Source organism: Phacochoerus africanus, chromosome 6 (assembly GCF_016906955.1).
Source record: "Phacochoerus africanus isolate WHEZ1 chromosome 6, ROS_Pafr_v1, whole genome shotgun sequence".
NCBI lineage: Eukaryota > Metazoa > Chordata > Mammalia > Artiodactyla > Suidae > Phacochoerus > Phacochoerus africanus.
Window position 1 is genome coordinate 118,655,562 of NC_062549.1, and position 24,570 is coordinate 118,680,131.

The 24,570-nt window shown below is 38.8% G+C and overlaps 1 protein-coding gene across 1 annotated transcript in view; it reads left to right on the forward strand.

Annotated features, from left to right (window-relative positions):
* The window catches only part of FRRS1 (ferric chelate reductase 1), a 101,706-nt gene that overhangs the window by 45,218 nt on the left and 31,918 nt on the right, over positions 1 to 24,570 (forward strand). Inside the window, 4 exon segments of the mRNA XM_047782917.1 lie at positions 18,076 to 18,271; positions 19,797 to 19,933; positions 21,002 to 21,096; positions 23,004 to 23,151. Coding sequence (XP_047638873.1) covers positions 18,076 to 18,271; positions 19,797 to 19,933; positions 21,002 to 21,096; positions 23,004 to 23,151 — 576 coding nt within the window.

A 24,570-nucleotide genomic window follows, 5' to 3' on the forward strand; every position in this document is an offset into this window, starting at 1 on the left:
GGAGGTACCTCAGAAAACTAAATATAGAACTGCCATATGACCCAGCAATCCCACTCTTGGGGATATATCTGGACAAAACTTTCCTTGAAAAAGACACCTAGCCTTTGATTCTTGTTCTACTCAGGATCCTTGTTGGACTGTTCCCCTAGGGTGGCTCTTGGTAGCCTGCCTGTTGGGCCCTTTCTCAAGAGCAGTTCGTGATTCCTTGAGGACAGATGTTTCCTGACTCATGTTAGGGTTGGTCTTGGTTCTTTGGCAGCCATGCAGCTTTTGTCTTTGTGGGCCCCTGACTCTTTCTCTTCCCTAAAATCTTCTTTCAGTTTCCCCCAAGTCTTTGTCTTCCAAATTACAATTCATAAGACCCCAAATAAAGCTCTTTGTTCTTTGTAGCCTCCATAGTGAGTATTGTTTGATACAATTTAACATCAACTTGGTAACTAAAACAACGGATATTTGTTCTCTCACATTCTGGAGGCCAAATGTCCAAAGTAATATCACTGGGCCAAAGTCAAGATGTTGGGAGAACCACATTCCCTCCAGAGGCTCTTGATGAGATCTGTTCCTTGTATCTTCCAGCTTCTGGTAGCTGCTGGCATCCTTCCCCAGTCTTTACCTCCGGGGTCCCGTTGTCTTCTCCTCTTCTTTTGCATGTAATTTCCTGCCTCTCTTTTAGGAACACTTGTGATTGCAATTAGGGCACCAAGATAATCTATCTCAATATTCTTTTTTTCTTTTTTTAATGTTATCATTTTTATTTATTTATTTATTTTCACTTCTACTATAATAAAGCTCTTGATGTGTCCTCCTCTTTTTCTTCTGGAGTGGGATATCTTTTTTAAGGTTTCCAGACCATTTGGGTGAAGAGTGCTCAGTCTTTAGTTGTGAATTTTGTTGTTTTTAGGAGAGAAGTTGAGCTCCAGTCCTTCTATTCCGCCATCTTCTATCTCAATATTCTTAACTCAATGATATCTGCACCTCCCTCCCCCCTTTTTTGACTTTGTAAGGTATCATTCATAGGTTCCAGGGATTAGGATGTAGATAATATTTTTGGAGGCCATTCATTCATCATTCAGGTTGGCAGAGGAGAAAATAGAGTGACTTCTGTTTTTGAATGGTGAGATGTTCGTTATCTTAAAAAGCAGGAAAACAGGACTTGAATTTATTGTTATATAAAGGGCTGCTATTTTATATTGGGTGCTTATTAACATCAAGGAGAGAGTTGAAGCTCTAAAAGTGGAGGTGTTCATGCAAGTCCAAACCAAACTCATCTTCATAAAACATACATTGTTGGGTTTTGGACAAAGAACATGCTCAAGTCAGATGTCTGGAAAGCTAGGACTGTGTGTCCACAGGAGTAATTATACTCCTGTCCCTCCCTCCCTCCCTTCCTTCCTTCTTTCTTCCCTCCTTCCCATTCTCCCTTTCTTTCTTTCCTTCTTTCCTTCCTTCTTTCTTTCCTTCTTTCCTTCCTTCCTTCTTTCTTTCTTTCCTTCCTTCCTTGCTTCCTTCCTTCCTTCCTCCCTCCCTCCACCTAAGAAATCATAATATATATTAGACTAGATGCACAACCACTTTGTACAAATAGAAGTCAGTATCTAGTACAATATCTGCCATATAGTAGGTGCTTGATTAAATATTTATTGGATGATTGTGATAAATTTAAGTGACCTTCACCTAATTTTTTTTTCTGTTCCTCTTCTTGTCCACCAGAAAAGTGCATTCAGAATTTGTCATGGGAGTTCCCATTGTGGCTCAGTGGTTAATGAATCTGACTAGGATCCATGAGGTTGCGGGTTCGATCCCTGGCCTCCCTCAGTAGGTTAAGGATCTGGCATTGCCGTGAGAGGGGGTGTAGGTCACAGGCACAGCTCAGATCTGACGTTGCTGTGGCTGTGGTGTAGGCCAGCGGCTACAGCTCCCATTCAATCCCTAGCCTGGAAACTTCCATATGTGCCGGGTGCAGCCCTAAAAAAGACAAAAATAAATAAATAAATAAATAATATTAAAAAAAAGAGGAATTTGCCATGAAGACCTTACAGAATATATATAGTTCTGGTTGTAACCCCTTATTTTCAGTCTTGGAGTAGGAAAAACAAAGAGCGGAAGTGACTTGTCCAGGATGATCCACTGTTCTTTTCACCACATTCCGCTGCCTTTTTCATTTGTTTTAAACTGAGGAAGAAGTAATATGGCTAAAATCGTGTAGTATTCGAGGTCTTTACCCTGTTGGTATTTATTTTCTTTAAAAACAAAGTGTTTCCATCGGGGCCCAGAGTGATTCATCTAATCATAGCCTTACACGGTGGGCCCACTCTTATACCATGCATGTGCTTCCTGCTGCAGCTTTGGAAACATGTAGTGGCATTTTTTGGATTATCATTATTAATGGGTAGAGGCGGACTGCTGGTATTTAATACCTGGGGTGATGAAATGCCTTGACATTCTCCAAGAGCAGAATACTGTGTCACAACAAGGAAATATCTCACTTGAAAAGAGTTACCAGAAAGCAGTGTCCTAGCCCACAAAGAGTTATCCTCTATTGTCATGACTTCAGATCATCTCCAAGGGTTTTTAGTGGAAAAGAATTATGGTGAAAATAAAAACATTTTTTGAAGAGATTAATTTTACCGATAAATCAAAACTGAGTCTCAGTAATAATGCTAGTTACTTTTTGAAGACACAGATAGTTCTAGCCAAGGATATGGGTGAAGTGGCAGATATTCTTCAGGATCATTGATCATAAAGTTTTCACATTATTTCAAATAATTTAGGTAATAGGCTGTGTGTAGAGGAGCATAATGTGAAGTGACCTTGAACTGGTGGGTAAGAAAAATACGAAGAAGAATGTTGCTGCTACTAATCTAATGCTGAGAATAGTTTTGAGTTGTCAGAGAACATGTAAAATGTGGATTTAGTTACCAGAGTTTGGACAGACATTCATGGATAATTTTGGAACGGTTTTGTATTGCGAAGTGCTTATTGGAAGATGGGGCATTTCATTTATAAAACTTTTTTTTCTTTTAAGTACTGTTTATTAAATACCTTTGTGCCAGCTGTGATGATTTACGGATATTATTTCATTTGACCATTTATCTATGGAATCTGGACGTTCATTCATTCAGTAATCAGTAGTAAGTGCAAATTTTTTGGGTATGAGAATTACATGATGTGAGTTATGCTTTAGAAAGATTAACATGATAGCCTGTGGAATGGCTAATTAGGTTGATGAGAGACTGGAGGCACTTAGTAGATAAGGACCATAGTCCGGTTGAGAACTAATGAGGACATAATCCAGAATGATGGCGGTGGAGATAGAGAAGGGAAGTGAATTTGGATGAGAGGGACATAATTAAAGACTGAGTCCATTTAGACAGTGTGTTTGGATTTATTGAGTTGAAGCAGGGTCCGCTCTATTGGAGAGGTTCTACTTGAATATAATTTTTGATGAAATGCTGACTATAATAGGAAGGGAAAATTTATAAGTTTGGTCCATCAGACCTCATTCAGACTTGGCAGTGAGGCTGAGTGTAGAGTTTAGTACCTCTGGCTTAGAACTGTGTCTGCCACTTTTCTCTGCCTGCCCTTGGCCGTTTATTTAGCCAGGCACATCCTTAGCCTTCTCAGCTGCAGAATGTCTATAACAAATACCTCTCACCTAGAGTCCTTGTGAGACTTAGATAGGACAATACATATGTCTTGGTCAAAAGGGAAGCTCAACAGAGGGTTATTACTGTTTTTGTATACTTTATTTGCCTTATTCATGCTTATTCTTTCATGAGTGCACAGTGTAGTTTTTCTCAATAGCTGCACGATGTGTTATATGATATTGTGACAGATTGAATATAGAAGCAGCTATGAGAATCCAGCTGTCTTCCATTAACCCCAGCACAGAAGAGAGCTATAAAGATTTAGACTACTCTTTTCACTAAATTCTTTTTTTTTTTTTAATTTATTGGGGAATAGTTGACTTAAAAAGTTATGTTAATTTCAGATGTACAGCAAAATCAGTTATACATATACATATATCATATATCCATTCTTTTTCATTCTTTTCTCATATAGGTTACTGCACAGTATTGAGTAGGTTTCCCTGTGCTATACAGTAGGTCCTTATTACCTGTCTACTTGTACATAGTATTTTCATTAAATTCTTATTTTTGAAAAACAGTCATAGAAGCCATAGTAAAAGATATATCAACATATAGTGAGTTCATTATTGTCATTTAAATTTGTGGAATTTGTGAGTTAGTATTTAAATATTTCTCACTTTTAATTTTTAGTACAATAGATGTTGACAGATATCAGCCCCATAACCAAATATCCCTTTGGGAGTGCAGTAATTTATAGGAGTTGCAAATGTGTACTGAAATTTAAAAAAAAATTGCGGACTGCTAATTTAGAGGTATGAGAGTGGGATCCAATAGGATAGTATCTGCTTCTCAGAGTCCAAGGTCCATTGAACACTTTAATGAATTTGGCTTCCTTTCTGGCAGCTGGGAAGCAGCTGATGATGAAGGAGCCTGGTAGAGGTGAGCTTCTGGGAGGGAGTGATAAGGGGGATTAAACTGGGGACTTCAAGGGAAATGATAGGCCTGGAGAGGGTGGTTTTAGATAGAGCTAAGCCTCTCCATTCAGTTCTTTCTACAAAATACCATACTGCCTCCTAAAAGCGCTTTGGGTTGAAAGATTATGACCGTATATTCTAAGAATTATTCGTTTTATAGACTTTTTATCATGCTTTTGGTATGCAAAGTGTCCACTGGGGACTGTTCCTGGAAAGAGACTAATTATAACTGCAGAAAGTTAGGTCACCACCTGAAGCTTTTTGTGGAAGGACTGAGGGTTCAACTGACTTTGTTTCAACTCATTCACATTCCAAGCAGCTTTAGGATAGAAAACCAGAACTGGGTTTTCCTTATTTAAAGCCTGCCTCTAAGATCCTGTAGAGGGGCTTTTGTTATTTGTGACAAGTTCCTAAGGGAAAAGATTAACACCCTGGTGTTGTCTCCCCTCTCCAAAAGGTTTTAGAGAATTTACTACTGTGGTTTGCCCACCAGTGATCACAGGTCAAGGCGAATGGGACAAAGCCCATTTTCCAGTCTGCGCGTATTAGTCATAGTCTGAAGTGGAGTGTTTAATATTTTCAGAACATTGTCTTTTCCTAGCTCTGAAAATTTTCTTTTGAAAAAGAATCTTGGGAAAAACAAAGGCTAAAGACTTAGGAAAAAAAAAACAAAACTACTAAATTCCAAAGTAAATTTTGAATAATAAAAGAATTCCTTGGCATTATACTTTCAAAAGTCATTTATACTTTCAAAAGTTTCAGTTCTATGCAGTCTGATGCTATTACTCCTTTTGTAATTAATTGAAATAGTTTGCTAAATGCTGTTATTTCCTAAATGGGGTGCCAGATAAAATAGTAAATTTGAATTTCAGAAAAACAATGAACCATTTTTAAACATAATATTGCAAATATTGCATAGGACGATATTTATATTAAAGAATGACCAGTTGTTTATCTGAAATTTGAATTTAACATCCTATACTTTAATTCGCTAAATTTGGCAACCTTTACCTGAGCACAAATAGGTTCTTTTGTTTGTCTTTATTTAGCACTATATACAACAGGTTGTATTTTCAAATGGTTTTGTAGTTAAAGACAAAAACTTAATTTTCTCAGCGAAACAATTATTTGTTGGTAAAAAGTGTTCGTTCGTGTAAAACAGAACGCTTAATTCTCAGAAATGAAGTCCTAAAACTAGCGCTGGCCTCGCAAATCCAGTTTTGCCGCTTAGTTAGAGAAACGTTCCCTTCTCATTATGGGTAAACTGGCTCCACCCAGCTGCTGAAAAGAGAGACAAGTTGCAACAAAACCGGAAGTTAGATAGGCTGTCTTTGCTTCTCAAGGTAAGTGTCTCTTGTTTTCTTTGGGTCAGAACTCTTTGCAAAGCGTTTGAAAATTGAATTTAGCGCGGCGACAGTACTGAGAGAGGGCGCCTGTGCTGACCCCCGGCGGTCGACGACGCGGGGTGGATGCCTTGTTAACAAAGCATAGTCTGGAGCTTGTGAGCTTGTGTTGAGCTAATGAGTGTTCACGAAGGAGTTAGGTTAATAATATGTCCCATGACTTTGACTAAAGAGCTTTAATCCCATGAAAAGGGTAATTGTAAGTAGACACGTGTTTGAGATCATGAAAAGCATGGACTTTATTCATGCATTAGTGGTTTTTTGTTTTTTTTGTTTTTTAATTTTAGCTATGGAAACTCCCTTCTACATTTAAACCTAATGACATAGTTACCTATATGAAGGTTACTTAGAACTTTATTTGGTTTTTAAAGTATTTTGTAATTTAGGAATCTTAGTTCCCCCTACTCCTCCACCTCGTGTTTGCCTTTAGAATTTCAGAGAGTCTCTGAGGTGACTAGATGTTACCTCTGCCCTTAATTTTTTTACTTCTTGTCCTCCTGCCCTAGGGGCAAAGGGAAGTTTTCGATTTTTAAATGTAGTATTAGGAATATTTCTCTACAAAGCTAAACTTTTTAGCTCAGATATTTTCTTTTTTCTCTGAATTAAAAAGTGGAAAGATTTGAGTATTGTGTTTGGATAGTGAAGAGGTGGGAGGCTAAAATTTGGTTTATTGATTTATTGAAAACCATGAGTTAGACTTTTTAAAGGATGATTTCGTTTAAAGAGCTGAGTTCTCTTAAGTCTTTTTTTTTAAGATTTTTTTTAAATGTCCCTTTTACCTAGAATTTAATTCTGTTACCTTGACATCTATGGTTTTTATTTTATTTTTTTAAATTTTTTTGTCTTTTTGCTATTTCTTTGGGCCGCTCCCGCGGCATATGGAGGTTCCCAGGCTAGGGGTTGAATCGGAGCTGTAGCCACTGGCCTACCCCAGAGCCACAGCAACTCGGGATCTGAGCCACGTCTGCAACCTACACTACAGCTCAGGCAACGCTGGATCATTAACTCACTGAGCAAGTGCAGGGACTGAACCCACTGAGCAAGGGCAGGGACCGAACCCGCAACCTCATGGTTCCTAGTTGGATTCGTTAACCACTGCGCCATGACGGGAACTCCAAGTCTTATAATAAGTCAATATGTTGATGCTTTTGGCTGGCTATACCTCCTGTTTCACACCTGTCCACTTCAGTAACATCAGATTTTCTGGAAATCACATATTGTATCACATTGAAAGCTTGCTTTCAAGGTCGCCTGGTAGTCATTATGAAAGGACATCAAGAAATAGGATGGCTTTGCTGCCTCCAGGAATTTGCCTTAAGGCAAATGAACCATTTGGGGCAGAAAAGTGGTAAAATTTTTTATTAGCAAAAACCAAAGCTTTTGGAGCCTTAGAGAGAGGAGGCTGATTAATTTAAGGTTTGTGGAATTAGGCAAGATTCCATGAAAAAGATTTTAATGAAAGACGTGGTGTATGGTGGGCAGTGTGCTAGAATTTTTTTTTTTTTTTTTTGTCTTTTTAGGGCCCCACTTGAGGCACATGGAGGTTCCCAGGCTAGGGGTTGAATCAGAGCTGCAGCCCCTGGCCTACATCAAAGCCACAGCAGATCTGAGCCTCATCTGCCACCTACACCAAAGCTCACAGCAACGCTGGATCAATCCTTTAACCCACTGAACAGAAAGGCCAGGGATTGAACCTTCGTCCTCATGGATACTAGTCAGATTTGTTTCTCCTGAGCCACATGGGAACTCCTCTATTCTAGATGTTTAGAAGATGTTATTTTGTTTCATCTTCACCAGGGTCCTTGATATTGGTATCATTGTCTCTAACAAAATGAGAAATTTAAAGGCCCATGAGGTTAAATAATTCACCAAGGTCAGTCAACACTAAGGTGGTACCTGCTGGATTCAAACTTAGGGCTGGTGTGATTTCAAAGTCCTTACTGCGTACTGCCTCGTAGGGCAGACTATTTGATGGTGTTTTAAAGGGACCTTAAAAGAAGAGTAGAGGTTTTATTTATTAAAATGCGAACGCATAAAAACAGTAAAATAACATAGAATAACATAGACTAAAAATAGAAAAATGAAAAAAGTATAAACATCTTACAATTCATTTAAAGTGTTTCTTTACAGTCTTCATATAAGCATGTTTTGTAGTGTTTTTTAAATTATAAAGCACTATATGCTTAACAAAGACATGTACTGCAAAGAGGATTAAGAAGAAGTCCATTCTTCTTCCCATATTGAAAACGCTGTCTTACAGGTAACCACTAATGAGAGTGTTTAAAGCTCGGTGTAAAAGTTTGTTTTTCTTTTCCCTTTCCTTTTATATATACTTGATACATTACGTATCATTTTGTAATCTGCTTGCTTTCATTTCTCATTGTGGCATGAGTATGTTTCCACCTAAATACATGCAGATTCACGTTTTAGGATTTTTGTGAAGCAAGTACTTGCAAAGCACTTAACGCCTAGCTCCTAGAAAGCCGTCAGTAATTATTAGCTGTTATTTTTCTCATTGTCTACTCTATCTCTTTCTTTTAAATGGGCATACAGTATTTTAGAGTTTGGATATAGCCTAGTATGTTTTTGTAACTACCTAAATTGTCTTAAGTGTTTGCTATTACAGGTAATCCTTGAATAATTGCATGGGGTTTTCTTTTTCAAAAAATTGAAGTATAGTTGACTTATTATTAGCTTCAGGTGTACAACACAGTAATTTGAATTTTTTTTGTCTTTTTTTTTGTTGTTGTTGTTGTTGTTGTTGCTATTTCTTGGGCCGCTCCCACGGCATATGGAGGTTCCCAGGCTAGGGGTCGAATCGGAGCTGTAGCTATCGGCCTACGCCAGAGCCACAGCAACTCGGGATCCGAGCCGCGTCTGCAACCTACACCACAGCTCACGCCAACGCCGGATCGTTAACCCACTGGGCAAGGGCGGGGACCGAACCCGCAACCTCATGGTTCCTAGTCGGATTCATTAACCACTGCGCCACGATGGGAACTCCTGAATTTTATATAATATACTCCACACAACGTTATTATAAAATAACTGCATAAAATACTCCATACAAAGTTATTATAAAATGACTGTATTCCTTGTGCTGCACATTGTGGGGTTTTTTTTTTTTTTTTTGGTAGGATACATTCCTAGAAGTGAAATTCCTTGCTTAAAGATTAAACATATTTTAGTTTAGTAGGAAACTGTCAAACTTCCTCCAAAAATATCTCGACAATTTATACCCTTTATTTTTCCATATCCTTGCTTATATTGGATATTATCAGGCTTTTACCTTTTGCATGAAATGATAGGCACTATACATTTGTCTTGTTGACTAGAAGTGTGTTGACAGGCCACCATCAACATAGGAAAGTCAGATGCAAAAATAAGGAGTTTTTTTTTTTTAGGGCCACACCTGCGACATAGGGAGGTTCCTCCCAGGGTAGGGGTCCAGTCAGAGATGTAGCTGCTTGCCTATGCCATAGCCACAGCAACACGGGATCTGAGCCGCATCTTCAACCTACACCACAGCTTATGGCAACACTGGATCCTTGACCCACTGAGTGAGGCCAGGGTCCAAACCCACATCTTCATGGGTTGTAATTGGGTTTGTTAACCACTGAGCCATGAAGGGAACTCCATGAATATCATTTTTGAAAAATTTAACTCATTGTTATCTAAACAGAAATCTATATATAGTTGGAAATTTGAGTCAAAGCATTGTGGAGATGCAGGGTGGTGGCCATTGAAAGATTTGGGAAATATCATTTGGGGGTGGTGCTTGAGGCTCTGGAAGGGATAGCCAAGGGGGAAAGTCTTGGGGATGAGTATCTTCATGTAAAGGTCATGAAGAGGAACAGACTTAATTGTAACATTTTTGCAATGAGTATTTCTAACATTTGACCTTGAATGTAGGTAGGCTATTTTTTATTGCTCTCCAAAGTCCATTCTCACTTTTTTCTTTTTACCTTTAGTTCTTTTATTGATCCCATTCAAACTGTGCTCACTCTGAAGCCCTTACTTACTAACCGTGTCAGCTTTAAGTGTCTGATGTGAAATCGGATGGCTTCGTGGTTAAAACCTTGGAGTACTTTTCACCGCTCATTTGGTGTGGCCCTAGCAAGAATCTTAGTCAGTGCCCTATTTTACGTATTGGGACAGAAATACCCCCATATCTTCCTCCGTTGTTTTGAGGAATGTGTGCTAAGTCCTTGACATGATGCCTGATGTGTTGTAAGCCTTCAGCTCTTCCATGAGATTCTCCTGTACCTCTAAATCTCTACAGTGGAAATTTTTTCCTGTTCTATCCCTATGTGATCTTAGGCAGTGGTTTGTACAATCTCCATGAGCTTCAATTTCCATGCGACAAGAAACCTTCCCCCCTGACAAGGATTAGGGTTCATACATTTAAAACAGGTAACTGTGTTGACTGGAATAGAACAGACATTCGGTAAATGGTAACATCGTTTAAATGATAGATTAATAGTATATACTTTGGTTTCATCTATTAATTTTGTGTTTTTAGAGAAGGGTCCATTCCACTTAGTACCTAACAGTGTTTTGAGGACAGGACTATAGTGGGGGTCATGCTCTATATGTATTAAGATATTTGCTTGAGTCATTTTTCGAGAGCAAATAAGGACGAGTTGCTTTCTGAGGATGCCGTGATGAGGGGATCCGAAGTAGGTTGGAGAGCTCCCCGTTCCCTTTGCTTCAGTGGTTTTCCCTCTACCTCTCCTTTTACTTTTTCTTGCTTCCATTTAAAGTCTAAATTTTTTTTCAGAATTATTTTTGACCATTTTAAGTTGTCAAACCTGACAGATCTCAAATTGGTATTCAGTATGCCATTTTTTACGCTCTTTGTTTTTTAGAACCTTCGCTGAAAATGTCATAACTCCTATTGTTAATTTAAAAAATCATTTTTATCTATGTTTCCTGCTGTGAAAATGGAGTCTGAAACGTTTTAATCTGGGGACGTGGAAATACTTGACCTATTTTTCAGTTTCCCTATAATTTAAGATTCAGCTATCAAAGTCAGTTTAACTCTGGATGTAGAAGTTTTCTATGAAGGTAAAGTTAAATTACTGGAAAGAAGGGGAGCAAATTTTCTGAAATATTTCAGAAAGCTTGAACAAATTAAATGCAGATAAAAGAAATATATGAAAACCTCAGTTGTCTAACCACAGCAGTGTTCAAAAGAAATTAGCACATACTGGTGATATGGAAGGTTAATAGTGATGACAAATAATGACAATTACCACTTATTGACAAGTTAGTGTTTTTAGGCATTGAAATAGTTGTTTTTATATCCATTCTTTCAAGAGCTTTGGTTCTATGAAAGAAATCTCTACATTGTTTCTCAGACTCTTAGAGTGCACCCAACATTCTGAATTAAGTAGGCCAATTTAGAGTTCACCTTTGTCACAGTAAACCCCCATTCGAATTGTTCATTGTGAAATTTGGAACCTTGGTGTATCTGTTTACTTTCCACATCCCTCTGTCTTCAAGGAGGGAGCAGTGATGTCCAGTGAAGAGAACGCAGATGTTGCATTTAGATTTAGGTTCTAACTCTAAGAGTGTACGTGATTTAGGGTACACTCCCGGTCTCAGTATCTTCGTCTCTAAAAATGGATTATATAAGATATAGTAGCTACCAGACTGTCATCATATACCTGGTACTTTCTTGCTTTTCTTTTTAGGGATGCACCCGGGGGCATATGGAGGTTCTCAGGCTAGGGGTCAAATCAGAGCTGTGGCTGCCAGCCTACACCACAGCCACAGCAACATGGGATTCAAGCCGCATCTGCAGCCTACACAGCAGCTCACTGCAATGCTGGATCCCCAACCCAGGGGTTGAACACGAATCCTCATGGATGCTAGTCGGATTCGTTTCCGTTGCACCACAAGGGGAACTCCCAATACTTATTTCTTTTTCTTTTTCACACTGTCACCTTTCTTTCCCTCTTTATTGTGACACCGTAATCATTTCCATATTATTATAGAAATTTTACTGCTTCCTGTATATCTACATGCTTAGTCTTAACTTTTCTGACTTTATCAATCTTATCCTTCTATGGTTCTAGCTACTTTCCTAAAACTCTTTCTGCCAGACTCTGCCACTCTACAAGTGAATACTATTTGTACCTCCCACTCCAGTCCTTTTAGGTTTTGGTCACAGGCCTGCCAGGTTTGCCCGAGATCCTAGATGAAATGATGAAATTACACATGTGCTGTGTCTCAGAATTAATTTCTTTTTTCGTTTGTTTGTTTTTTGTCTTTTGCCTTTTCTAGGGCCACTCCTGCGGCATATGGAGGTTCCCAGGCTAGGGGTCTAATTGGAGCTGTAGCTGCCAGCCTACACCACAGCCATAGCAACGCCAGATCGTTAACCCACTGATCGAGGCCAGGGATTGAACCTGCAACCTCATGGTTCCTAGTCAGATTCGTTAATGACTGAGCCATGACGGGAGCTCCTGGAATTAATTTTGTATTCAACTTGGACTTTCAATTCCAGTTTTTAATGGAAGACATACTATAAATGGTTCGGTTTCTAGGCCAAAAGTCTAGAAGCAAAAGTGGGTTTAACTCATAAATTAATTGAAGAATTTTATACTTATAATGAAGTAAAGGAAAATAATGCCATTGTAATATTAGTAATGAAATGAGGAAATATTAGTAATAAAATAAAACGAAAATAATATTGAAAAGAAGTAGTTATTTACTTTAAACATTTACAGTGTGGTTGATGGAAATTCTGAAAGGAGCATTGAGGTGCTTTAGGGATTTCAGTGTTGTTTTTTTTTTTTTTCTTGTCTTTCTGAGTCTGTACCCGCAGCATATGGAAGTTCCCAGGCTAGGGGTCGAATCAGAGTTGCAGCTGCCGGCCTATGCCACAGCCACGGCCATACCAGATCTGAGCTACATCTGTGACCACACCACAGCTCAAGGTAACACCAGATCCCTAAGCCAGTGAGCGAGGCTGGGGATGGTTCCTGCGTCCTCATAGATACTTGTTGGGTCTGTTACCACTGAGCCACGATGGAACTCCTGCCATGTTTTAATATTATGGTTATGATGAAATAAATATTCACATTTTAAGGCAAGACAGGAGAAATTTAAACATAAAATCTTTGTACTTCCCCTTTGGGCCACCTCCCTTCCCTCTGGTGTGCATTGTGCATCTGCCTTATAGGTTAACCAGACTTCTACCGAGACAGAAATACCTGCTCAACCATAAAAATTGATTTTTCTTCTTTTGGCTCCAGCCATGTAGCTCCTTAGAAGATAGCATTCATCTCTCAGTCCAGTAAGGGGTTGAGGACCACTCACCTTGTGCATGTAGACATCTGTGGGGAGGTTTATGTACACTGCCAACACATGATTCTCCTTAAAGGTAGTGGTTGGTGTAGAACAGACCAGTCCATGACCTGGGGAAATACTGGGTGGCATCTAATGGAGATTCTTAGCTTGAATACTTACTTATGACCTTATCAGTGTTACTAGCTATCAGTGTTATTTGCATTCTGCCTATTTTACAAGATTGTTGTTTCTCACATTATCAGATGTGTGACCAAGCCTCAGATAAATTTGGTGGTGATAAGGAGACCTGACACAATTGATGAAATGGATAGTATTATAAGATGAATGATAGTAACAGTGTAACTCTAGACGTGGAAAAAATCAGCAGAAGGGAACCATTTCCTGGACCATAACAGACTAGTGAGACAGGTGGTCCAGAGACTTTTGGCTGCTGTTCACTGGGCTTCATTCAGTATTAGCCCATTGAGGGGCCTATCCAAGAAATCCTCTAGCATTCCTAGTGCCATAGGACAGTTTGGTCACAGAATGCCTCCCAAACCACAGTAGAAATTAAGACCCAAAGGGAAGGGATTGTAAAGAATGCTGCCCGCCGTCCACTTCCTCAACAGTCAGGTCGTCAGCTCTCGGGGTATGTGTACCTCAAGTCACAGCTGCTACCCTGAGGCTCACCCTGAAAGGAGTTCAGGGTGAAAATCTGGATGAGGCACTCTGTGCTTTGGGAGAACGGGAAGAACAGGATTTCAGATAGATATTTTCAGGAGACAATTTCATGAACCCAGTTTCTTGCATGTTCCCGTACTTGGAAAAGCACTGGAATCGTTAGCCGAGAGATCTGTTCCTCTGGAATAACAGCCTTACTCCAAGCTGTGTGCTTGATAACATGCAGCCCCTCTCCAAAATCACATATATACTGGCCCTCCCCCCTTACCTCTTTGGAGCAGTTCTCAGAGCTCTCTGAGAGACTGTCTTCCAGGTTATAATCCTCACTTTGGCTCAAATAAAAATTTCCATTTCTTTCTCAGAGTGACTCTTGATTAATTTTTCATTTTAGAAAATTAAAAACTTTTTTTTTCATGATGGATGGTCACTAAACTAAAATAAAGTTTATGATGTATGGTGATAATTGTTTCATGATGTATGTAAATCAAATTATTACACAGTATACCTTAAACTTACACAGTGCTTATATGTCAATTATAGCTCAATAAAACCAGAAGAAAAAATACTATAAAAAAGTAAAGATACTACTTGGGTGAAAAATTCTTTCCCTTTTATAGAAAATCATTATGAAAAAAGCTAATTGATGAACTATAGTTATAGTTTTTGTTTGTCTTAACTTCAGGTTAGGATTCATTGGTAGGTTATGAAATAACAATCTGGTAGAATGTACCCAGCATAAAAAAGGAAGGAATAGGAAACACAGGAGTTTTTTTATGTGGCAAAAGTAAATAGCATCTCTTGAAATGTTTGCAGGGTCATAATTTTAAAGGATTTCTTACTTCATGGTAAAAAAAAAACACAGTAGCAAAAAAAAATCCTTTTCCAGATTATTTAGATTTTTATAGGAAACTCTTTTGGTTAAGTGTTTGCTTTTTTTTGCAACTTTTTTTTTTAAATTGAGAAAAGCTTGCTAGCAAGACCCTCAGTGTGTGCTTACACTTATAGGTTGGATGGTGAGAGTGGGTGTTACTAGGCTAGTTCCCACAAGTTTTCATGTGTATGTTAACTTTTGAACTCCTTTGATGCCTTCATGTAAAACAAATGACTAATAATAAAAGGTAGAGCTTGAATGCAATATAGCTGGACTTCATTAGTTATTTGCTCGCTTAATCATCTGACATGGTTTTAAAAGATAAAAAGGCACTTAAATAAAAAGACTCAATAAAAACACATTTCATGACCATTTTATTTAAAGATCCTTAATTAACACATAATCTTTTTTCTCACATCTAAATATTTTTCAGTTGGATTCTTCTCATTTTATCTGAGTTTTACTTTGTTGTCATAAATATATTGTCCTGATTAATGGCCGTGGTTCTCAATCACAATTATGATCTTCATCCAAGTACAAGAATTTGGCATTTAAATAATAAAGAATATACTTGTTTTGAAGTTTTATCTTTGTGTGAGATGTATGCAGATAAGCATACATGTATGTAGTATGTATGTGGCATGGTATAAGAAATCATTGTACCTTTTTACTAAGTGCCTGTCTTTCAGGCAAGAAAGAAAACTGTATAAACCTTATCGGGTTTGATAATATTTCAGTTAGAGACTCAGGGTAACTTTTAACCTTTTAAGGTGATGGGTTTGTCTTTGTCATGGGATGACAAAATACAAGTTATGGTATCTTTTATTCTCTACATTGTATACATGATAGAATATAAATATTAAAAACTTGTAAAAATCATACAAAATTGGTGAGAGTGTTTTCAGTGCTTGAAGGAATGATCTTGTAATATAATAGCTCACTATCCACATTCCATAGTTTTAGCTTAGATGTTTCTGTGAGTTAACTATTCCTTTTTATAACTATGCAGTCTGTTGGCATAGGTTGGCTAATGAATTAACGTATTTATTTGAAAAAGTTTGTTCTTTAAATCATTAACCGAAAAGTGTCATTGGCCATCGTAATGAAAACAGAATTTTATCTTGGTCAAGGGACTTGCTGTTGTCTACTTCCCTCTCTGACTTTGTTATATTTTCCTAATGAAAGACATGTAGTGGTGTCTTAGTCACTTCCCTTTCCTGTCTCATACTCCATGTTCTAAAAATTCCCAGTATGCTTTTTCACTTTGCTTTCTTAAAATCATGGTGGGATTGACCCTAAATTTTTTCTAGATCACTGGTTATATTTTGCAAACCAAGAAACTGAGACAGAGATTAAGTGACCTGATTGACATTACTGAGCTACCTAATGCACATAAGAGACTAGAAATCAAGTCTTGTTTCCACTTTCACCTGACAGGAAGTCAGTGCAAAATAAGTCTGTGTTAAATCGGACTAACTCTTCCCACTTCACCGTTCTCTAGGTGAGGGGCATTTCTGCGCTTTATCTTCATGATACCTTGGCCAAGATCACATGGTTAAAATGATGACTTTGATCCTTTTCACTAAATCTTGTATGAGCCTAAAAGCAGATTTCCCTCTGACAAAAGGACCTGGAAGCAATGTTTGAACAGAAAATTTTCCTATTGCTCCATTCTTTAGCAGTTATTTTCTTAAATATTTTTTCCTATAGAAATTAACCATTTTCAAAGTTGTCCTTTTCTTCTGAGTCTATGGAGAACTCTTGAGCTTCTCTTATGCTATAGATTTTTTTTCTTTAGTTCATTTTTCTATGGTTCCTTTGTTTGTTACTTTTGCTTATCCTTAAATGAAATGAATTCTGTCTAGCTTCAATGTTTGATAAAATATAGTGATATGCACTTGGACCCTAAGCTATTTACTTGATAGCCACCGATGTAAGGTTCAGGCCTGCTTAAAAGAGTGTAGCTCCTGCACAATTTCTGGTGTCTAGCAGGGAATTTCTGTAGTTTAGCTCTAGTCCAATGTGGGGTGTGTAATTTACATGACTATAGAAGGATAATTTTTTTCCTGGAGTTTCTAAGGATGCTTTTATTTTGTCTATGACCAGAGTTAATGGTATAGAAAACCCACATTTTTATGGAGAATGAACTGCTTCTGGGTTTCTTGGCTTCTGCCCATCTGCAGCCACTGTGTGGACTTTACTGCCATAAACGTCTTATCCCATCTACCTCTAGCCTTGTAAAATGCTATGATTTGCAGGTTCTGAATATATGCACAGATTAGGTGGTTGATGTGGGCTAGATGAGGATGGGGCTGGTTTTCTATTAGGCAGATGACAAGAGGCAGACAAACTGGATGAGAGAAGAAAATTCCTTGGGCTAACAGTTGTGTTTCTTAATTCAGAAGTATCTTGGCTATAGGTAGTAAAAATATTGTCTCTTGCATTTGATTATCTTCGGTTTTCAGTGGGGCAAATTAAATTATCTGCTCTGTCATCATGATTAGATTAACGGAAAGTTGAGAGGAATCACATCAGATTTATTCAGGTGATCATATTTAAATGCAGGAGAAACAATTCTTATTTATTCTTTAAGGTTTCTAGGATGAAGTGGAATCATTTGCTTGTATTGGATTATTTTATTATTTCCCAATCATGCTAACAAAAGCTAACGTTTATTATCTTCCTTGTCAGACTTTTTGGCTGTATCTGAATTTTATTAAAATAGGTTTGGAAGGAGGGTTTTCGTTTCCTTATTTTTCGGGTAAAGAAGGAGGCTTAAGTGACTTGCCTAAAGTCTCAGTAATTGATAGAGCTGAGATTCAAATTCAGGTCAGACTTCACATTGCATATTCTTTTTTTTTTTTTGCTTTTTTTTAGAGCTGCACTTGCGGCACATGGAGGTTCCGAGGCTAAGGGGTCGAATCAGAGCTACAGCTGCCGGCCTACACCACAGCCACAGCAACCCCAGATCCCAGTCACGTCTGTGACCTACACCACAGCTGATGGCAATGCTGGATCCTTAACCCACCGAGCAAGGCCAGGGATTGAACCCAAAACCTCATGGTTCCTAGTCGGATTCCTTTCTGCTGCGCCACAGCAGGAACTCCAGCATATTCTTTATATTACATATGTTTGAGAATGTGGTGTTTAACTGATTTATTGCAAGCAAGTAGTTGACTAGAACTTACTGTCCTGTGGTATGAAAGCTTTTGTATTTTATTTACTTATGAAAATAATGTGCTTTTAATCTTCTTTTTAAGATGGCAGTTCCTGGATTTACCATTGGTGCCTTCATACTGCTGTTGCACCTTAGTTCTGTGGTTAATTATCCCAGTGGAAAAGTGACGAAGTCATGCCATGGGATGGTTCCTGAACACGGTCACTCTCCGCAGTCTGATCCTGTTCACCACATTTCAGTGAGTCAGACGACATTCCTGCCAGGAGATCAGATCAAAGGTACTGTGCTGGTGTTAACTAGATGTCGCACGTCACCCCTTTACTGCACGTCGAGTCTTTGTATTGTTGGATTTATACAGTTTCGTTTAAATCTCTTCACCTGTTTTCGTAAGATACTGTGATCTTACACTTCTCATTTTTGTGTTTAACTGCTAGAGATGACGATATTACTTAAGTAGTATGTTTACTGCCCATTCAGAATAGGTTTTAAAATATGTTTTCATTATTATTTTCTATGTTTTCATTAACAGTACTGTTTACTCAATAAAATATGAAAATAAAGTTTATTTTACTGGCTTAAGGTGTTAAACATTTATCCTTCTTGATATAGTATAATCTCTGTGTTTCTGTCAAAATGTAGGGTGACTAGTAAAGGTATATCTACAACAGCATTTTACAAATTATTTTCTGGAACTTTAGAAATGCAAAATATTAACAGATACTCTAACAAAAAGGAGGTATGGAAAAATCAGTTTGGAATACTATGCATTATATATACAGTACTTCTTAGAGTTTCATATGACACAGTAGGATGGATTATTATTATTATTATTATTTTGCTGCTTTTTAAAGGCTGCATCTGCAGCATATGGAAATTCTCAGGCTAGGGGTCAAATCAGAGCTACAGCTGCTGGCTCATGCCACAACCACAGCAGCGTGGGATCCAAGCCTCATCTGTGGCCTACACCACAGCTCATGGCAACGCCGGATCCCTGACCCACTGAGCAAGGTCAGGGATCGAATCTGCAACCTCATGGATACTAGTCAGGTTTGTAACCTGCTCAGCCACAACGGGAACTCTGCACAGTAGGATGTTAAAGGCCCTGAGGGATTTGTAGTAGAGATGCAAATATTTACTGTTACTCAGCATTTTTTTTATTGTTATTTCCCCAATACAAATTTTTTTTCTACCGTACAGCATAGTGACCCAGTTACACATACATGTATACGTTCTTTTTTCTCCCACTATCATGCTCCATCGTAAGTGATACTCAGCATTTTTTGAACCTCTTTGGCCCCATGGACTGCCCCCGATCGTAACTAAATCCTCTTCTTCTCCATGGACTGGCTGTTAGGTCTCACAGAATAATGTCCTGTGGGGCAGAGCATGGAATTTCTTTGTTTGTAGGATGATTTCTGTTTTTCCCTTTTGGAATAGCTTTGTGTGTATACATCTGATGAGGTGACAGGCCTCCTCCAAACAGTTTTTTTTCCTTGGGATGTTGCTGAACCTCTTTTTTTTTTTTTTCTTGCTTTTTAGGGCCACACCTGCAGCACATGGAAATTCCCAGGCTGGGGGGTGGAATTGGAGCTAAAGCTGCCAGCCTACACCACAGCCAGAGCAATGCTGGATCTGAGCCACATCTGTGGCCCACACCACAGCTCATGGCAACACTGAATCTTCAACCTACTGATCGAGGCCAGGAATCAAACCCGCATCTTCATGGATCCTAGTTGAGTTTTTAACCCCTGAGCCACCAAGGGAACTCCTGCTAAACCTCTTATCTTTTTGTTTGTTTCTCAGTTACTTTGTCAGGGAAGCCATTTAAAGGCTTTCTCTTAGAAGCTCGTGATGCTGAGAATTTGAGTGGCCCTCCTATTGGCTCCTTCACATTAATTGACAGCGAAGTGTCACAGCTTCTGACCTGTGAAGACATACGGGTTTGTATTTCGTTTAAAGCTGACTTCTCTCAGTTCCATGGGTCCTTTTACTACAGGGTGGTGTTTGCAAGATAAACAGTGTCATTGCCCATGTACTGCAGACATCTGGATCGATTCACAATGATCAGTCTTTCCCTCTAAATTTTCTACTGAGAATATATCTTTACACATCAGCACCCTAGAAACGTAGCTTGAAGACTTCATCGCTTTTGATGTTTTATATAATATTGACCTTTGTTATATTAAATTTTGGAGGCTATTAATATTGAAGGTACAGTTCTAGAGTAGAACATAGGTCTAATTTTTGTAAGTAATTTATTAATCTATGAACATTTATTATACCAGGAACTTTCCAGCAAGGAATATAGTGATGAACAAGACTTATTCTTGTTCTTTGAAGAGTTCGTAGCCTCACTCATAAATAAAGCATATGGGCATATGCTATATGGCGTGTAAGTAGAACATACAGCTTATAGGATAGACACAGAAATAACAGTATGATGACTTCGGTTAGAACCAAACACAGGGTACGTGGAAAGCATGGCAGAGGTGCCACATATAGGCTGGAGGGAGCTGAGAGAGAGCTTCTTGGAGGAGATGACCTCAGCTAGACCTCAAAGAACAGGAAGGAATTTGCCAGATGAATGACAGCGGGAACAAGATTGTTCAAGAGAAAGGAATTACTAAAATATAATTCTATATATTTGGAGACAGAAACTTTTTCTTTGGATTATTTTCTGCTTTCTATTTGTATCAGATAATGAAAATATGAACTTACAGTATAAATGAAATAATTAGAAGGCTCCACACAGCATTAACACATCCAAGACTCATAACTCTCTTCAGTTCTTAAATTTCTGCTGACTAGTTATTCATAATGCCAGCTGCTAATTCGGTGTCAACCAGTCAACATATATTTATTGAGTACCTGAGTTTCTGTTCTAAATAAAAGTCTTTACCAGAATGCCAAGGCCATGAAATGATAAATTACTTTGCAAAATGGTGGTAGTTCAAGCCATACTGAGCTATTGAGTGACTGAATGGTAGTTCTTTTCCATTTTATTTCAGGGATCAGCTGTGAGTCACACGAGTCCATCCAAAAAAACAGAAGTCAAAGTCTATTGGAATGCTCCAAGCAGTACCCCAAATCACATAAAGTTTCTGTGAGTAGAAGAGTTTTATAACTCTGTAACTAGTATAATTGAAATAATAATACTCTGCATCATTTTTTATACCCATGAAAATTCATTTGTGTAGGAGAGGTTTGGTATACTAAGGACACCACCTTTCTGATGTAAGTGGTTGTTTTGCCTTTTTGTTTGTTTTTTTCTAGCAGTATATACTGAGCACCTAGCCTAGGACCTGGCACCTGATAGACACTTAATAGACCTTTGTTGAGTGAATGAAGTATTATTGTATGTACTGCCTTTCACATGAAGACCCATCAGTTAGTGCTTGAGTCCATGTGGTATATGGACTTACACTTTGTTTAGATTTGTTCCTGTATTTAGTATGAAAATATATAGAAAAAAACAGTTCTGAAATTTTGGTGACATATTTTTTAGCGTTACAACTTGCAGATTAGACTGTCAGAAAAAAGTTAAGATCCTGTGTGCCTCTCAGAATTATGAAATTCAGTAGAATTAGAATAGTGCTTCTCTATTAATCTTACATACAAGGGGAAATGGAATGTCACAAAGTCATATAATGATTCCTGAGTGGTGTTGTATTTCAAAGGGAGACTTGCTCTCCTAGCCTGTCTCTATTTTCTGCTTTACTTTGTGCACTGGTCGGCAGCACGCAGTAACACAGCTTTGCACCTCTGCATTGAGTGGGATGTGAAAAGGGAATGTGACCCCAAGGAAAGCTGATAATTGCTCATGCAGCTTCTATATAGCTTCTTCTTGTAACTTCCTGCTACACATGCCTTTTGGAATAATTTGAACCACCACCATGAAAAGTGTAATAATAGTCAGTTTATATGTCAGAGAGAACAAATCTATGCAGTTGAGTCTGTGGTCTGGCATTCGTGGCTGCTGTGAATTTGTCCAAAGAACAGACAAGTAAGAGAAGAGCGAGAGAAGGAGAGAGAGAAAGAGGGAGCAATAGAAGTTCACAGAGTGATGAGGTGGAAGAAGGTCATTGGAGATTTGCTTCATACAAAATTAGTGGTACTGTTAAGTACCACAGGCATTCTTGTTTTATTGCGCTTTGCATTATTGGGCTTCACAGATACGGCGATTTTCTTTTACACGTTGAAGGTTTGCGGCAACCTGGCATCAAGCAGGTAGGTCTGTGGGTGCTATTTTTCCAATAGCATTTGCTCACTTTGTGTCTCTGTGCCACATTTTGGTAATTGTCAAAGATGAAAATATTTCATACTTTTTCACCATTTTTATATTTATTGTTGTGATTTGTGATTGGTGATCTTTGATGTTACTGCTCTAATTTGCTGAAGGCTCAGATGATAGTATTTTTTAGCAACGAGTTTTTTTTTTTGTTTGTTTGTTTTTTTGCTTTTTAGGGCCGCACCTGCTGCATGTGGAAGTTCCTAGGCTAGGGGTCAAATTGGAGCTGTAGCTGTGGGCCTACATCACAGCCACAGCAGTGCGAGATCCGAGCTACGTGTGTGGCCGACACCACAGCTCACAGCAATGCTGGAGAGGCCGGGGATTGAATTCACATCCTCATGGATACTAGTTGGATTTGAGCCACAACAGGAACTCCCAGCAAAGAGGTCTTTTTAAATTAAGGTATTTACGTGTTTTTTTTTTTTTTTTTTGACATAGTGCTATTGCATACTTAATAGTGCACTTATGTATAGTTTACACTTATGTATAGGGTAAACATAAGTTTTATATGCACTGAAAAACCAAAAAATTCTGTGACTCACTGTATTGTGATATTTACTTTATTGTAGTGGTCTGAAACAAAACCTGAAATATCTCCGAAATACACCTCTACTAAGTTTTATGTCCGTAGTTCATTCTTTTTTTTCCTTGGTTTGATTATGATATGGGCACAATCATGGTTCTGTCTAAACGCTTATCTCACTGGTACTGCATTTTAGAGTCACAGTCGTTGAGAAATACAAGATCTACTGGGTGAAGATTCCTGGTCCTGTGATTTCACGACCAAATGTACCTCCTTTTACAACACCTGAAGCTACAGTAGCACCCATGCCAACATTATCTCCAATCTCCCATTTAACCAAATCAGTAAGTAATTTTTTTTTATGGTTTTACCAAATGCAATCTAAAGGAACCGATTCCTTGGAAATTGTGGTTCTGTGCTCAGGAACGTGCAGAGAAGTAGCTTCCCGGGTTGTGGGAGCAAGTTTTTGGATTCCCTTCAGGAAATCAGGAGGAAGTCTTCATTGCAGCATTGTGACTTACAGGTTAGAATAAGGGGAGTGCAAGACGCTGCATATTTAAGGTGTGGTTATGACAATCACATGTAGTCTATACTAGCAGAGGTTACGTTTTCATTTGAAAAAAAAATCTGAAGCAGCAGCTTTCTTTTGTTGTTGCCAAATAACAAATATGGAGAGGGAGCTTAAAGCTGAAGCTAAATTTAGACAAGATTTAGAAGAGAATCTTGAAATGGTGATATAATTCTTTGATCTTACTTCATTAAGGCCAAAACACAGAAACTCTTGCAGGCTTATCAGCTAGAATTCCCTTTGGGCCCTCTGATTCAAAATAATTATGGGAGTTCCCGTCGTGGCGCAGTGGTTAACGAATCCGACTAGGAACCATGAGGTTGCAGGTTCGGTCCCTGCCCTTGCTCAGTGGGTTAAGGATCCGGCGTTGCCGTGAGCTGTGGTGTAGGTTGCAGACGCGGCTCGGATCCCACGTTGCTGTGGCTCTGGCGTAGGCCGGTGGCTACAGCTCCGATTCGACCCCTAGCCTGGGAACCTCCATATGCCGAGGGAGCGGCCCAAAGAAATAGCAAAAAGACAAAAAAAAAAAAACCAAAAAAAAACAAAATAATTATGGTTAAGGGAGTTCCTGTTCTGACTCAGTGGGTTATGAATCTGACTAGTATCCATGAGGATGTGGGTTCAATCCCTGGCCTCACCCAGTGGGTTAAGGACCTGATATTGCCATGGCTGTGGTATAGGCCAGCAGCTGCAGTTCCCATTTGACCCCTAGCCTGGGAACTTCCACATGCCACAGGTGCATCCTTAAAAGCAAAAAGTAGGAGTTCCCGTCATGGCGCAGTGGTTAACGAGTCCGACTAGGAACCATGAGGTTGCGGGTTTGGTCCCTGCCCTTGCTCAGTGGGTTAACGATCCGGCGTTGCCGTGAGCTGTGGTGTAGGTTGCAGACGCGGCTCGGATCCCGAGTTGCTGTGGCTCTGGAGTAGGCCGGTGGCTACAGCTCCGACTGGACCCCTAGCCTGTGAACCTCCATATGCCGCGGGAGCGGCCCAAAGAAATAGCAAAAAGACAAAAAAAAAAGCAAAAAAAAAATTTATTACCCAATGAATTTATTACGTTTATAGTTGTACAATGATCATCACAATCGAATTTTATAGGACTTCCATCCCACACCCCCAGTGCATCTCCCCACCCCCCAAACTGTCTCCTTTGGAAACCATAAGTTTTTTCAAAGTCTGTGAGTCATTGTCTGTTC